The following is a 16,814-nucleotide window of genomic DNA, read 5'->3' on the forward strand; positions in this document are numbered from 1 at the left end:
GTGGTGGTGGAGGTCACCATGATTGATGAGGATTTTTCCATCACTGGACAATAAAACTGAAGTCAAAGAACATTGTTTACTTTTCTTGGGGGGGGGGGGTTTATTAACTATTAACCCCTTCCTGTCTGCCCTTGAACTGGGTTTTAAGGGGGGAGTGGGATGGACTTCCCAATTACTTGACCACTGTAGTTGGCTATCACAGATATCACATGATTGGGAGATTTACTGGGGGACAGCAAATCATACAGAGTTCAGTAGTCAAGTGTATGTAATGTATGACATAACATAAAGAGTGCAGTCATCTGGGTTTTGTAAGGAACCATGTACATTACATCTCCTGACTGCCATATTCTGTATGCTGTGTTATTACGCCCAACTGTCATATGTGACATGGTAATGGCCACTGGACTATACTTCTGAATGTTGCACTCTGTATACTGGGGTGTATGTTACATATTCTGGAGCCCTGCACCCTGTATGATGTGCTATTTTTTACATAATGTTGACCAGTGTACTGTGTACATTAAGCTGTATGTTTCATATTCCAGACCATTTTGCTCGGTTGCTATATATTATATAATTTCACAACTCTGTATGCTGGGAGTGCAGAAGTCATCTGTGTGCAAGGTACAGCCTATAGGAGTATGTAATGTACTGCAGAGTGCAGTGGTCAGGAGTATGTACCATACAACCCAGTGTAAAGAAAGCTAGGGCAGTGGCTTCGGGAGGGGGGTGACCCAGGCTCTAGCCCCGAGTGGGCTCCCAAAAGGCCTTGGGTCTTGTATTGCTCATGGGAACTTATTAGCCCAGAGTCCCAAGACCTGGGGTTGGCAGGGGACTCGGGACTATAGTATTCAGTGTGCACACCATGAGTGGTTGCTAGGACCACCTAGCAATCAATCACCTGCTGGTTAATTTAACCAGGCTAGAGGAGTTAACTTAACCAGCAGGCGATTGGTTGCTAGGTGCCAATGACGGTGTGCAAACTGCATACTATAGCCCCCGAGTTTCTGGCCAACCCAAGGCTTTGGGACTCAGGGCTTGTAGGTTAACTTGGAAAGCTACCTCCAGCAGCTCCAGCCTCCCGCTGTTAGCACTGGCACTGCTGTTTCTCTTTCCAGTTCTGCCTCTGTCCTTCTCTGCTCCTGTGTCTCCCCCTCTGCATGCCTCAATAAGATAGGAAGGGGCAGAGCTGCGGGGGGAGGGGGACTGTTTAATGCAAAAGGGGTCCAGAGGTGTGGGGGGGCTATTTAATGTAAAGGGGTCCAGATGTACAGGGGCTGTGTAATGTTAAGGGGTGCAGAGGTACAGGGGCTGTGTAATGTAAGGGGGTTCAGAGGTGTGAAGGTTGGGTAATGTAAAGGGGTCCAGAGATTCTGGGGCTATGTAATGTAAAGGGGTCCAGAGATACAGGGGCTGTGTAATGTAAAGGGGTGCAGAGGTACAGGGGCTATGTAATGTAAAGGGGTCCAGAGATACAGGAGCTGTGTAATGTAAAGGGGTGCAGAGATACAGGGGCTGTGTAATGTAAAAGGGTGCAGAGATACAGGGGCTGTGCAATGTAAAGTGATCCAGAGATATAGGGGCTGTGTAATGTAAAGTGATCCAGAGACACAGGGGCTGTGTAATGTAAAGGGGTGCAGAGGTACAGGGGCTGTTTTATGTAAAGGGGTTTGGACCCCTGTGCTGATCTTCACGCCTGATGTCGGAAGGGGGCGTCATGTGATAAAATTTACCTTCGAGCTGAAGCCCCTGGTCTTTTTTCCACCTAGCAACACCCCTGAGCAAGGTTCAGGATTATTAAATGTATAGCGCAGTATAAAGAAGTAGTAGCCAGGAGTATGCAATGTATGTTGCAGGTTAGGGGGGAGCTGCACACAGGTTTTTTTACCTTCATGCAATAAAAAACCTTGAGCTTGCAGAACCACTTTAAGTCTGCCCCTTTGAACCCCTTCCACTGCCAATGTTATGAGGCTACATACACCAATTGCCACGGAGCGCAAAGTAATGTGATGTAAGTTTTATTGTTCTTATTCTTCAAGGGCCCAGGGATACCCCAGGTGCCCCTGTCCAGCAGTTTATAACGCTCTACCATTTTTATTTTCTTTTTAGATGCTCCCCGGGCACCTCAGATCAGTTGTTCAATGCCTACAGGTACCATTGTTATTGTTAAAACTTTCTCGCTGCTGCCTTAAAGTGAAGGCATTAAGGGGCTATAATGATAATCTTATAATTTACTTAAAGTGGATGTAAACCCTCACATATACCCAGTGAAATGAACAGCCTCAGATGACACATAGAGATGAAACAAATCGCCCTACATAAGTTTTACTTGTATATCTACTGTCTTCCGCTTTCTATACTGTTTAGAAAGTGAAAATTGTGTTAGAATTTTCTCTTCCTGATTCACCTGTGGGTGTTGTCTTGCCATACACTGTGTGACAGCTGATTGGAGGAAAGGCACACACCCCCCTCCACATAGGCAGAAACATGAAGGGCTGTGCTGTGAATAGACCAGCTTTCTGCTAATCTATTTATAGCCCCCACCCCAACACAAAATTCAGCCTGGTTTTATCTCAGTTGATGGAGAACTTGTCAGAAGTTATCATGCTGATAACAGAAGAATGGAGCGAGCAGAAGAAAGATACAGGGCTTAGGGTTTTGGGGAGAGATAAGTAAACATTACAGATAGAAGTGCCCAGGTCAAATTTCATGACTGGGGTTTACTTTAAAGGATAGGCTCATCTTTAAGGGGCATGTTACACCCCTCTCCCCACACCTGCTGTCTTTTGAAAACCGGGCGGCTGAGCAATCTGTGGATGAGAAACTTGCAAGTCTCATCTGACACTGCAGCAGAAGGCTTGTAGTTCTCAATGGATTATGAAGGCACCGATGAGCACCCCTGCAGTTCATTCACAAGCCCTGCGGCTTGTTACTCAAAGCCCATATGGAGGTAAAAGCAGAAAGCTGTAGGACTTGTCTGCAGGAGCTTTACATTGCATCCATGATCACGAGATTGCAGGTACAATGCTCAGCAGGTTCATGTGAAAAAATAATAAATGTACATTTTTCCTGCAAAAATTTGGGCATTGATTATTTTTTTAACAAAGGTTGACTCATTCTTTAAAGACTTAAAACAAAAAAAAAAAAAAGTGTAATTCTTGTTCTTCTTAGTCTCAGTTGCAAAATAATTGATGTGCGTTGTTCTGTGCAACAGGGCTTTTTTCCTCAGAGAATAGGTGCAGGAACTGCCCCCTTCTGAGTCCCCCCTTGTCTCTGTGCCCCACCCACCGCCAAGCACCATCCCTTGGTTCCTCCACCTACCCACCTCCCAGTGCTGCCCCAAGTATCATTTTGTGGTGCTGAATAATTTGTATGGAATTTGTTCTTGTCTAATAACAAGAAAAGCAGTAAATAGATAGATCCCCTGGTGCCAGCAACAATAGATCCCTCATATAACAATAGACTCCCCCAGCAACAATGAACCCCACCCCAAAAACAATAGGTCCCCCCCAAGCAACAATAGTTCCCCACAGCAACAATAGCTCCCCCCACACAACAATAGACACCCCCCTCACACGCACACAGCAACAAAAGATCCACCCCAGCAACAAAAGATCCCCCCCCAGAAACAACAACAGATCTCCCAGCAGCCAGCATCAATAGACTCTCCAGCAGCAAGCAATAATAGACCTCTCCCTTAATAGTAGGTCCCTACCAGCAACAAAAGATCCCCCAGCAACAATATAACCTCACACAAATACAGATCCCCAGCAGTGACAATAGTTCCCTTAGCAGCCAGCATCAATAGATCCTCCTGCACACCCTTGCTATTACATATGTTCATTGCTGGATTCGCTGGAGGTGCTGATGGTGCTGGAACTGTGTTCTCCCACGTTCCTGCTGAAAAAAAAGCCCTGCTGTGCAATCTACTAGTCTAGAGAGTAGGAATACAGGTGAGGTAACAGGATTTGCTATACGGTCAAACTTTTGTAGATACCTGACCATCACGCCTGTGTAAATATGTTTGACGTCCCATACCAGAAGATTGACCATTAGTTACCCCCACTGCTCTTTGCAACTGTAACAGCTTCTACCCTTCTAGGTCTTCTAAAGCCTAGTACACACCAATATTTTTTCAATCAACCCAGCTCCGGTCAGAGCCGCTGTGGATTAACACCTAAACTGACTATACTCACCGTATTGGCCACCTGGATGCACATTTTGCCATTGGGTTTTTGGAGACACTTTTGCAGTCAAATTTGTTTGCTTTGTGTTCCCATTTCCTCATCATTACTAAATAAAATAAAAATATACAGTGGGAAAAATCTTCAGTGTTCTGGCTGAGGGAAGGAGGTTCAGAAGAAGATGTGGCAAAGTCGATCTGTACCTTTGGCAGAGAAACAGCCTCAAAGAATAATGTTTCCACCTTGACTGTAGGGATGGTGTTCTTAGGGTAATAGTTAGCATTTTTCTTTCACGTCGAGTCCCCCTCCTCAAGAAGGCATGTGTACAGTCATGCCAATGAACATCTAAATGATTCAGAGAAGGATTGGGAGAAAGTGCTGTGGTCAGATGAAGCCAAAATTGAGCTCTTTGGCATTAACCCGACTCGCCATGTTTTGAGGAACAAAAATGCTGACTATGACACTAATAATACCATCCCTACAGTCAAGCACAGAGGTGGAAACATTATGCTATGGGGCTATTTCTCTGCTAAAGGTACAGGCCAACTTTTCCGCATTGAGGGCCCAATAGATGGGGTCATGTATTGTAAAATCTTGGATGAGAACCTTCTTCCCTCAGCCAGAACACTGAAGATGGGTAATGGATGGATCTTTCAGCATGCTTGTCAACAAGGGTTACTCAGTGCCAATACTCCTGTTTTCAAAGAAACAATAAAGTGCAGTATTTATTAGATGAAAGGGAAGGGCAATCAAGTAAACACTCACATAGAGGGACAAGTAAAAAGGCTCATCTGTAAGATAAACACCTGGTGAATAGAATCCTCAACGCCTCGAGTCCGAGGGTGTAGTGGCCATGGTAACCATAGAGGACATGAGAATGCCGGTAAGTCTGAGTCTTTCCGGGTACAGCTAGATGAAAACAAGCCTGGAGGGTGAGCCTGGTAGGTGTGTGATGTCACCAGGGTGAAGGGAGAAACCACAATGCGTTTCAGAGCATGTGCAAAGCTCATACGGAGCATGCGCGCTCCTTTCTCACGCATGCTCTGAAACGCGTTAGGGTTTATCCTTTCACACTGGTGACGTCACATGCCCACCAGCGCTGTGCTCCAAGCTGACTTCCATCTAACTGTACCCAGAAAGACTCTGACTTGCTGGCATTCTCCTGTCCTCTGTGGTTACCGTGGCCGCTACACCCTCGGACTTGAGGCTTTGAAGATTCTACTCACTGGGCATTTATCTTACAGATGAGCCTTTTCACTTGTACATTTATGTGAGTGTTTACCTAATTTCCTACCCCTTTCATATAATAAATATTGCACTTAGAGGTGCTTTTCTGTTTCTTTGCATGTCGTTTACAGAGCTGGCTTCACTCCTGAGAAGAGCTTTTTGCCCTTAGTGCGTGCTGCTCATTTGAAACTTGTACACTGACAGGTGCTATTTACCTTTTCATGGATTCCTCTATTTTTTATTGACTTATTGGACAAATTGTTGTTTTTTATTATGATATGCCTTTTATGTATTTATCCCGTGTGTGTGCATTTCACTCCATAATACCCCTTTTTGGATGCTGAGTGTCAAGCTCAAGTACAGCCATAAAAGTTGCAAATGAAGTAACTTGAGATACTTGGACATCACTAACCTTTCAACTTTTATTAAGATATTCTTTCATGGAGTGCATATTATTGGTTAAGCTATATTTAAAATCAAAACTTGTTTTTTTTTATGAAAAAGTAAGGGATAAAATGTGGTTAAAACATTTTTTTATGTGTCCTTTCTATGGGATTATGCTCCGTGTTTTGTTATGGATTCACAAAAAAAAAATGAGGTAAAATCTCAAAATTATTGGAAACCTCTCATAAAGTTGTTATAGGAACAAATGTTTCCATTGGAAATTGCTGGTGAAGCAGATTTTCAAATATTCACTAAGGGGTTGATTTACTAAAACTGGAGAGTACAAAATCTGGTGCAGCTGTGCATGTTAGCCAATCAGCTTCCAGGTTGCTTTTTGTTAAAGCTTAACTGAATATGCTGAAGTTAGAAGCTGATTGGCTACTATGGACTACTGCACCAGATTTTTCACTCTCCAGTTTTAATAAATCAACCCCTAACTGTCAATAATAAAGTCAACCAGCCGATATACTCTGCCCTTCCCAGGCATGCTACTATTTTATGTATAAAGAACATATGTTACTAAATAAATGAATGAACAAATGAATATCTGAATAGAATGACCTGAATAACTGTGATATATGTATCATCTATTTCCATCCAGACTGTACCACGGATGAACATAACGCAATTTATGTCCCAGAAGAATCAACACTTTCTCTAAGATGTTTTGCTGAAAGTTTTCCAAAAGCCACAGTAACATGGCTAATTCCTAGAAACCTGAACAACACGTTTCCAACTGGGCAAATTGACCTTCATGACATATCCACCAGGGATCATGGATTATATATTTGCAAAGCCATGAATATATATGGAAATTCAAGTACCTCTTTAGCAGTAAAGATACTCTGTAAGTAAAAATAACTACTGCGTTCTAAATACACACTTTATTGGTGTTCGGTCCAATTTTTTGTATTTTTAGGTGGAATCGTCTTTAAACAGATGCTTATCTATCTATCTATCTATCTATCTATCTATCTATCTATCTATCTATCTATCTATCTATCTATCTATCTATCTATCTATCTATCTATCTATCTATCTATCTATCTATCTATCTATCTATCTATCTATCTATCTATCTATCTATCTATCCATCTATCTATCTATCTATCTATCTATCTATCTATCTATCTATCTATCTCTAGTGTGCTACTTTTGCGAGAGCAGGCAATGGTTATGCATGGGTCATTAAATCTGGGTCAGGGTTTATTAAGTTTAGGATGGATGGCTCATGCAGGCAAGTCTCTGGTTCCCCCACTGGTTCTGGGAGTTTGGAGAAACTTCCATAAACTGGAGGGCAGAGGCTAAGAGGGTCATTCTACATACTCAATGGAGCTTGGCCAATCCCCAGGCAGTGGGCCTGGCAGGGTAGCTGAGCCAGCCCTTAAGTATGGATGAGTCATGCTGGCAAGACGTGTTGAGTTTGAAGATGGAGATGGAGTGCTGAGGAGTATGTTAGTGTCCTTGAGGGGCCCTCTAGGTCTGGGAGATGGGGAGGGGCTACAGGCCATAGTGCCGAAGTCTCAGATTGGCTCAGAGAGGATCCCTTCAGCAGAGTGGTTTGACTTGGACCACCACCTGGGAGCAGTGGAAGCAAGGAAAGGACAGTGTGAGTACATCAGCACACTCGGGAACACTACAAGGGGAAAGTCTGCCATATGTGGTTTCTGGAGGGACAGTGGTATGCTTCATCCCTTCATCCCTTAATCCCTACCCTGAAAGATTTTCAGAGCATCCAGGAGGGCAGGTAGGACCTTCTGAGTAGTGGAGCTGAGACTGGTTCTGCAGAAAGGGGGGATATACTCCTGCATGCAGTTACCTCAAGTTTGTGCTACTTTTCCAAAAAGGCCCAGGGCTCCTAGCCTGTAATGTACTGTTGCTCTTATTTTACAAAGGACTGTGAGATTGTACAGAAGGAAGCAGTTCAGAATTGTTGCACAGAGAGAAGAAGATCATCTCTAATTTTGCTTCGTACACACGATCAAATAATCGTATGAATGTAATCACTTTTAAATTGATCACACGATAATTTTATTATTAGTACACAGCTTTCGAGAGCCGATTACAACATTTCGTCCAACAAAATCCGAAGTGACAAACATGAAAACTTTTGTCGTACGATAGCCTAGCGAACGACAATCGCTTAATCAGTACATTATGCATGCGCTAAAAATCGATAGACAAAGACCACGCATGATCAGAAACACCAAAATAAGCCGGAAAAAGCCTGGCTGCCATTGTTTTTGTTTTTCACTATCTGATATGTAGCTACGCAACCAGGAAGCTTTTCCAGAACTGTACGGCAATAATCATACGTTTAGTATGCATTGTTAAATTTGATACTAGTATCGTGCACCAAAATTTGAACGATAAGTTGTCTGATTATCTAATCTTGTGTACGAGGCATTAGACTGGGACACACCAGAGAATCACGCCAGATGCCAGGTGACCCAGGCTGAGTGTCCACCACCACAACAGACTTCCTGGTTTCCGGCTACTTATGGTGATGTGGATCCACCCGCCTCCTTGCTGCGGCCGGCAAGAATGTTCCAACATGGATCCCACGGTCCTCATCAGTAACCCGGTTTCCCAGCATATTCTGAAGGCCTGTGGTATGGGGTTGGTCATCAACTGGTAACCACAGCTCATCCAATTTGTTTTCAACCGTGTGTGGAAGAAACCAAGATGGATGCACTGCCCTCTGTGTTTCTGGGCTTTTGATATCACTGCTAGTCAGCCCTTTGAGGTCTTATCATATCGTGAATATATGACACCCACATGGCATTTTAGGAGCGCCTTGTCAGTGTTTTGCTCTCTAGTATTCCACATAGTCGCTTGCTTAATGGAATCAGATATGTAACATGTTTCAAGATTTATTAGACAAGTCTCTTCTTCAGGGATATATAGGGTACCACCCTGCAAAATAAAAATGACTCCCTATAATATGCTGTCCACAAATTGTGCTTCAACATAGTATAAGAAGTTTGTTACATATTGTATATACAATTGTCATAAAAATTCTATTGCTCTCCAATGTGTCAACCTATTCCATACCCCACAGAGATCGGGGGCATTCCAATGCAAAGACCACTATATCTCTACAACAGATAGGACATTCATGGAGGGACCTTAGGAGACAGAATTTCTACATCTAGATCCTATTCATATGTACATTATGAACTAATTTATGTGAAAATATAAACAAAATACAGGTATATACAAAATCAAGTTTAAAACAAATTTGCCACCAAAATGGGTACAGGGGACATCTTAGTTCCTGGGTACCCGTTATATTAAAATAAATGAATAAAATATATTTGATTACCATTTAACAAAAGGACCAAAGTAGCTACTTACAATGTCCACAAAAAAGTTCTCCTCCACCCGTTTAGATCACTATCTGGGTTAGTTGTGCAGTTTGGCAAAAGGAGTCCCCTCTTTACTTAATTATATAAAGAAATTGGTAAACCAAAAGAAACTGCGCAAACGGTGATATCTGACAATATTAAGTCAAATAAATAAACTATAAATCAGTGTTCAATTACAATTATGAGGAATTTCTTCCACAGTGCAAGCTGCAATAAAAACGTGTAAAACGCATGAATGTGAAATGGAAAAAGTGAATTGCGCTCAACACTCCAGACACAAGAAAGTGCTTGTGTGCATAAATAAATATAAATATAAATAAAAATATAAATTAAATAGTCCTTAGGTGAATGAATTCAGTGACAATAGTTTTTAAAGTGCCCAGTGCAACACGGATTTCTCAGCAGGAACTGAATACACTTTATCTTCATGTGAGGGACCTCCACCATAAAGAACTCCACCCAGTGCTCAAGGTTAAATAATCCTTACCGGAACTGGTGGACCCCTTAATTATAGGGGGTCTCAATCAGCATAAAAACTCCACAACTGCCTCCAAGCTGTCCTTATGATATCCTCTTAAGAAATGCACCAAAAGCTCAGCTAGCATAGGGAACCCCAGACTGACAATGCTGCTGTCCAAATGTGCCCTCTGTGCTCCTTCATCCAGAGTTGTATCAACTAATACAGGAGATGTGTTACTGGCCAGATCATTTTAAAAATGCTGTCTGAGTGCGGCCATCTTGGATGTGGTGTAGTGTAATCTGCTGTGTCCTTCTTCCTGACTCCCTGGAGCGCAATTCACTTTTTCCATTTCACCCTCTTTGCTTAGCCCCTCTAAATGAAAAGCCCCTCCTGCAGATGTTGGCATCAACTGTGGGAATCCAGAAGTCCCGGAAACTCCGTCTTAGATTCTATCTGCTGCCGTCACATTAGAAGCACTTGTGCCCATCAGCAAGAAGGGCAACATACCCTTTCTGTGACTGCATCTCCTATCCGTCCCCCATGGAACCCATATAGAGTCCATCAGCAAAAAGAATTTCCAATTCCAGTTCTTCCAATTGGAAGATTTCCCATCTGTTTGTCTACAACCCAATTTCAAAAAAGTTGGGACACTGTACAAATTGTGAGTAAAAAAAGGAATGGTCTAATTTACAAATCTCATAAACTTATATTTTATTCACAATATAATATAGATAACATATCACATGTTGAAAGTGAGACATTTTGAAATGTCATGCCAAATATTGGCTCATTTTGGATTTCATGAGAGCTACACATTCCAAAAAAGTTGGGACAGGTAGAAATAAGAGTCCGGAAAAGTTAAATGTACATATAAGGAACAAATGGAGGACCAATTTGCAACTTATTGGGTCAATTGGCAACATGATTGGGTATAAAAAGAGCCTCTCAGAGTGGAAGTGTCTCTCAGAAGTGAAGATGGGCAGAGGATCACCAATTCCCCCAATGCTGCAGCGAAAAATAGTGGAGCAATATCAGAAAGGAGTTTCTCGGAGAAAAATTGCAAAGAGTTTGAAGTTATCATCATCTACAGTGCATAATATCATCCAAAGATTGAGAGAATCTGGAACAGTCTCTGTGTGTAAGGGTCAAGGCCGGAAAACCATACTGGATGCCTGTGATCTTCGGGCCCTTAGACGGCACTGCATCACATACAGGAATGCTACTGTAATGGAAATCACAACATGGGCTCAAAAATGCTTCCAGAAAACATTGTCGGTAGACACAATCCACCGTGCCATTCGCCTATGCCGGCTAAAACTCTATAGGCCAAAAAAGAAGCCATATCTAAACATGAACCAGAAGCGCAGGCATTTTCTCTGGGCCAAGGCTCATTTAAAATGGATTGTGGCAAAGTGGAAAACTGTTCTGTGGTCAGACAAATCAAAATTAGAAGTTCTTTTTGGAAAACTGGGACGCCATATCATCCGGACTAAAGAGGACAAGGACAACCCAAGTTGTTATCAGCGCTCAGTTCAGAAGCCTGCATCTCTGATGGTATGGAGTTGCATGAGTGCGAGTGGCATGGGCAGCTTACACATCTGGAAAGGCACCATCAATGCTGAAAGGTATATCCAAGTTCTAGAACAACATATGCTCCCATCCAGACGTCGTCTCTTTCAGGGAAGACCTTGCATTTTCCAACATGACAATGCCAGACTGCATCAATTACAACATCATGGCTGCGTAGAAGAAGGATCCGGGTACTGAAATGGCCAGCCTGCAGTCCAGATCTTTCACCCATAGAAAACATTTTGCGAATCATAAAGAGGAAGATGCGACAAAGAAGACCTAAGACAGTTGAGCAACTAGAAGCCTGTATTAGACAAGAATGGGACGACATTCCTATTCCTAAACTTGAGCAACTTGTCTCCTCAGTCCCCAGACGTTTGCAGACTGTTATAAAAAGAAGAGGGGATGCCACACAGTGGTAAACATGGCCTTGTCCCAACTTTTTTGAGATTTGTTGATGCCATGAAATTTAAAATCAACTTATTTTTCCCTTAAAATGATACATTTTCTCAGTTTAAACATTTGTTATGCCATCTATGTTGTATTCTGAATAAAATATTGAAATTTGAAACGTCCACATCATTCCATTCTGTTTTTATTCACAATTTATACAGTGTCCCAACTTTTTTGGAATCGGGCTTGTACATTTATGCAACAAATTACTTCTCTTCTTTGACAATTATTCTAGTTGACATTGTTGTGGAAAAGTGAACAGCAGTTTTGAACACGTTAAACTGATTAGCAAATGCATCTAACTCTAAACACGTTTTTTTTTTCTTCTTCTTTTAGCCAAACCCAAAACTGTTTCAGAGATGAAATCTTATTGCAAAATAAGCGAAAATCATATAGAATGTGCATGTATAGTCCAGTCGCTTCCGGAAGCAAATATACACTGGAAGATCGATGACAAATTCTATGACAGTTCTGATGAAGGCATTCAAATTTCCACCTCCAGATCAGATTTGGTGACCAACAGCACATTAAGCCTTCAGCTGTTACAGAAAGATATTCCATATATTAAATGTACAAGTTCTAATAAGTATGGGGAATTAGTTCTAGATCTCCTCTATAAGAAGTGTAAGTATTTGTTCACTTTGATTCTGGTCTACTACGCTGCACATAGTCACCTTCGATTCACTACCCTGCCGCATCATCAAGTTTCCCACACTATTAAAGCACAATTTAAGCATGGTGAGGGTGTTTAACATTTGCTACAATGTCCACATGTCCACAGCATGCTTGCACATTATGACACACTTACCTTGTGTGTTGGGTGTGCTCCAGCAATGTCCAAGCTCCATGCATTCACTCTGTCCTCACTGATGCCATGTCCTTATCCTCCTTATCTGGATCCACCACCTTCCTGTTGTGCCCATTGGGGTACTATTAATTGAAATCCTGTGTATGCATGCCGGCTCTAGGTGCAAGAACTGTACACTGCACTGCACAATGCACTGCACTGCACAATGCACTGCACTACTCTCACTGACCACCAACAGAAGTGAGGCCATTGTGGTCATATTGACCTTAAGGGGGACCTTCCCCCTTTTCATCAAGTTCCTTTTATTCCACCCCTCCTCCTATGCTGAAGAAGTATTTGGCTTTTTTTCTCTTTGTTTATCTTTTTTTGTAGAAATAAAGTCTAGTCCCTCCTCCCCATGCGCATTATTTGCGCATTCTGCCTTCTGTGCCTCCCGGGATATGCACGTCACATATCCTGGGAGGCTCAGCAGTCCATTAAAAGAAAGGAGGAGGGGACTTCCGGTTCCGGCGCCGAATGCTGTAGACGCTCGCCTCATCGGCTCCCGCGGTCGGCCCCAAAATCAGCCTAAAAAACCTGCCAGACCACCCATCCGGAGTCCACAGCCGGCTCCCATACCTCCGGACGACCCCCAGGTACCTTTTAATAGCCGATATGGACAAATTTCTAGAAAAAGGCGGCCCGCGCGTTCCGCCGGGTCCGCCGCAAATCGAATGCCTCCCAAATGGACACGGCGGCTCCTCCATCACCCGCAGTACCTTCCTTGGGGGACCCCCAGTCAGATCGCATTGCCCAGACTGTGGTGGCCCTTCTCTCCCCCACTATTTCGGCAGCAGTCCAAACGGCTGTAGCTGCAGGCATGCAGGACATAAAAAAACAGCTCACAGCTCATTCACACAGGCTGCTTGAAGTGGAGAACCGTGTGGCTAGCATGGAAGAGGAGATATACAGTTCCCACAGTTTTGAACAAGCACAGGACAAGACAAACCAGTTTTTAATGCAAAAAGTGGAGGACTTTGAGAATAGAGCGCGTAGGAGTAACCTCCACTTTATTGGGATACCGGAATCTATGCCACCATCATCCATCCCAGACCTCTGCTCCAAACGGATCCCGGAGGCTTTGGGCCTGCAGGGAATCTGTGTTGTTGAAATGTGGACAACATCTGTGTTGCTGTAATGTGGATTCACTCATCTGAATGCTCCATGCCGCGTCTGATCATAGCCAAATACTTGAACTACGCCGACAAATCTGCGATCCTTCAAAAATTCAGGCAATCCAAATCTCTCCAGATCGATGGCGCAAAAGTCCTGATTTTTGCGGATTATTCAGTGGAAGTGGCTAAGAAGAGAAAAGCTTTTCAGACAGTATGCTCAAAGCTGCATCAAGCTCAAATCAAATTCACATTGGCATACCCAGCGACACTTCGGCTGCGTGCACCCTCAGGCGAACAACTTTCCTTCCAGGACCCATCGGATGCGGAAGCTTTTGCCCGCTCTCTCCACGCGGACGGGTCGGACCTCCTTTCGGCTAAAGCCTCCTCAGCCCAACGCCCCCTGGTCCCGAGGAGTCCACGCAAGGAGTCTCCCAAGAGACAAAAATACTCTGATGTTGTCGGCGGCAACCGCTTCCTCCCTCACCGCTGAAGAGTTCTGGACTTCTGAACGAGGCACTCTCCTCTTCCGAGGACGTCTAGTTGGGATCACGTAAAGTATTGGTTCCTGCACTATTTTTCTTTTGCTGATTTTTGTCTCCCCAGGTTATAACTTGGGGGCTGTTTAAAGATCCTTCCCTCGGTTTCATCTTTATTGTTTTTTTTGTGCACTGTTGTGTTATATTAATGTTTTCCTCATCCTATGTAATGTGGATTGCAAGGTTTCTTTTATGTGTTTCTAGCACTGTGTATTGCCACTTTAAATGCTGCACTGTGTTCTGCATCGGGCACTCGATCCCCCCCCCCCCCCGGGGGTCGGGTACTGGGGGCCGTTCACCTCCTCCGCTCCCCCCTCTTATAGAGGTGCCTTGGGACGGGATGGTCGAAGGCCCGCGCGGGTCCGCACCAAGGGTCTCGCCGGTGGCCACACATGCAGCATTCGGAAAAAAGTGAGGTCCATGTTGTACTTTTCTCCGTTCACCCTTTTGTTTTTCCTCTTCCTCCTCCCTATAACCTCTCCCATTATTCCTCTCCTATTCCCTTTGCTCCTGATTCCACGGTTGGAATCGGCCATTACCTGGTATAACATATTACACTCACCTACAGCACCCGGTCTCTCTTCCACCTCTTTCCCTGCTAGATCTACTTGTGATGTCATGCCTTTTACAGTACTGTATATCTGACCCTCCATGAGGATTCTCTCTTGGAATGTCAGGGGTCTAAGATCCCCACACAAGCGGATGAAGGTTTTAAGACACCTTAAGAGGCTTAAAGCCGACATTGCCCTGTTGCAGGAGTCCCATCTCTCCTCCGATGACTTCTTCCGGATGAAGAAGTTATGGGTGGGCACGGTGGTGGGCTCAGCTGCCCCAGGTCGTAAAGCGGGCGTATTGATCCTAATCCATAAGCGGCTCTCCTGTGACGTCCTTTCCCTCTCATCGGACACTGATGGATGCTATGTCTCCGCTCATTTAAAAATAAATGATAGGGAAATAGTGCTCACTAATGTATATCCTCCCACTATTCCAGACCATCTATTCTATAGAAATCTCTCCGCTCATCTTCTCAAATACCCCCATATCCCACACCTCATAGGTGGCGACTTCAACTCTCTCATGGACCCCCTCTTAGACAAGTCTGCAATGATCTCTAAACGCACCCGTTCGGCACCTCCGGCCCTAGGCCTGATGGCGCAGGTGATGGAATCCCTCCATCTTACAGACGTATGCCGCCTACACCATCCTGCTGACAGAGACTTTACATTCTATTCTCATCCCCACAACGTGTTTACCAGGATAGACTACTTTTTTGCCTCGGCCAATGCTCTCCATAGGATTGAGGACCCGGACATACATGAAATTGTTATCTCTGACCATGCCCCCATCTCCCTGACTCTAGATCCCCCCGACAAACAGGCGGACTCTACTTTGTGGCGCTTCCCGGGGTACCTCCATAACGACTCAGACTTTCAGGCATACTTGGCTAAGGCGTGGGAGGAATATGCAGAGGCTAATGTCTTGCACATTTCGCAGCCCAATTTGTTCTGGGAGGCGGGCAAGGCATACCTCCGTGGCAAAATTATATCCTATGCATCGGCTTATAGGAAAAACGCTTCTAAAAGCTACCACCGAGCAAGTGAACGGCTCAGGTTGGCCCAACGTCTGTTGCTGACCACAGACTCCCCCGCACATCGTCAGGAATGGACCTTAGCCAAGCAGGCTTTTGAAACGTGGGCGGATAATTTGGAAAACATTAAACGCGCTCGTTTCTCGGCCATAATGCATAAATTTGGGAACAAGGCCGGTAAACTTATGGCGAGATTATGCGGGGCGCCCTATAAACCCACACATATTGCTTCCCTTCGTAACTCCTCAGGCATCACTATATCCACCCCCTCGGAGGTAAAGAAGACTATGAGGGACTTTTATGCTTCCCTGTACTCCCCTGACCACTTTGACGACCGACAAGCCCGTTTTTTTTTGGAAAATGCTACTCTTCCTAAAATTTCGCCATCACAATTAGAAGCATTAAACGCTCCAGTGACCCTTCAGGAGATCCAGGACACGATAAAACTCCTCGCCCCGAACAAAGCCCCAGGCCCGGATGGCCTTACCGGGGAATTTTATAAAACAACTATAGAGGTTATTGGCCCTACCCTGCTAGAGGTTTATTCTGCCCTATGGACCGGAGGATCATACCCTCCCACCGGAAATCAGGCCATAATAAAATTATTGGCAAAAAAAGGGAAAGATCCCTTGGAACCAGGGTCTTACCGGCCAATTTCCTTGCTAAACCTGGATGGCAAAATCCTGTCTAAAATTCTGGCTTCCCGTCTAGCCCAAATTATGCCGTCCCTGATACACCCAGCTCAATCAGGATTTACCAAGGGGAGATCGGCCGCCTCAAATATCCGTAAGGTTCTTCTGGCATTGGAACAGGCCAGGGTCTCCTCGGGGGGGGGGACCTGGCTATCATCACCCTGGACCCGAAAAGGCTTTTGATAATGTGAACTTTGATTGGTTATCCATGGTTTTGCCTTCGTTTGGCTTCTCGGGACCGTTCACTCACATTGTCAAAGCTATGTATGCCTCTCCTGCGGCCCAGTTGTGGGTGGCCGGGTCCCTCACAGAGGAGTTCCGCTTATTC

General features: G+C 44.3%; 2 protein-coding genes across 2 annotated transcripts in view; both read left to right on the forward strand.

The window, feature by feature from the left end:
* The window catches only part of LOC309568340 (sialic acid-binding Ig-like lectin 14), a gene marked incomplete at both ends in the record, with an annotated part of 28,303 nt that extends 15,843 nt beyond the window's left edge, over positions 1 to 12,460 (forward strand). Inside the window, 2 exons of the mRNA XM_082274003.1 lie at positions 6,460 to 6,705; positions 12,045 to 12,460. Coding sequence (XP_082130129.1) covers positions 6,460 to 6,705; positions 12,045 to 12,460 — 662 coding nt within the window. The remainder of the gene's footprint in view (positions 1 to 6,459; positions 6,706 to 12,044) is intronic.
* Positions 1 to 16,814, forward strand: part of LOC309568338 (uncharacterized protein) — a gene marked incomplete at its 5' end in the record, with an annotated part of 103,216 nt that overhangs the window by 69,922 nt on the left and 16,480 nt on the right. The gene's annotated exons all lie outside the window — the stretch shown is intronic.

This window comes from Pelophylax lessonae (assembly GCF_965119305.1).
Source record: "Pelophylax lessonae genome assembly, chromosome: 12".
Taxonomy (NCBI): Eukaryota; Metazoa; Chordata; class Amphibia; order Anura; family Ranidae; genus Pelophylax; species Pelophylax lessonae.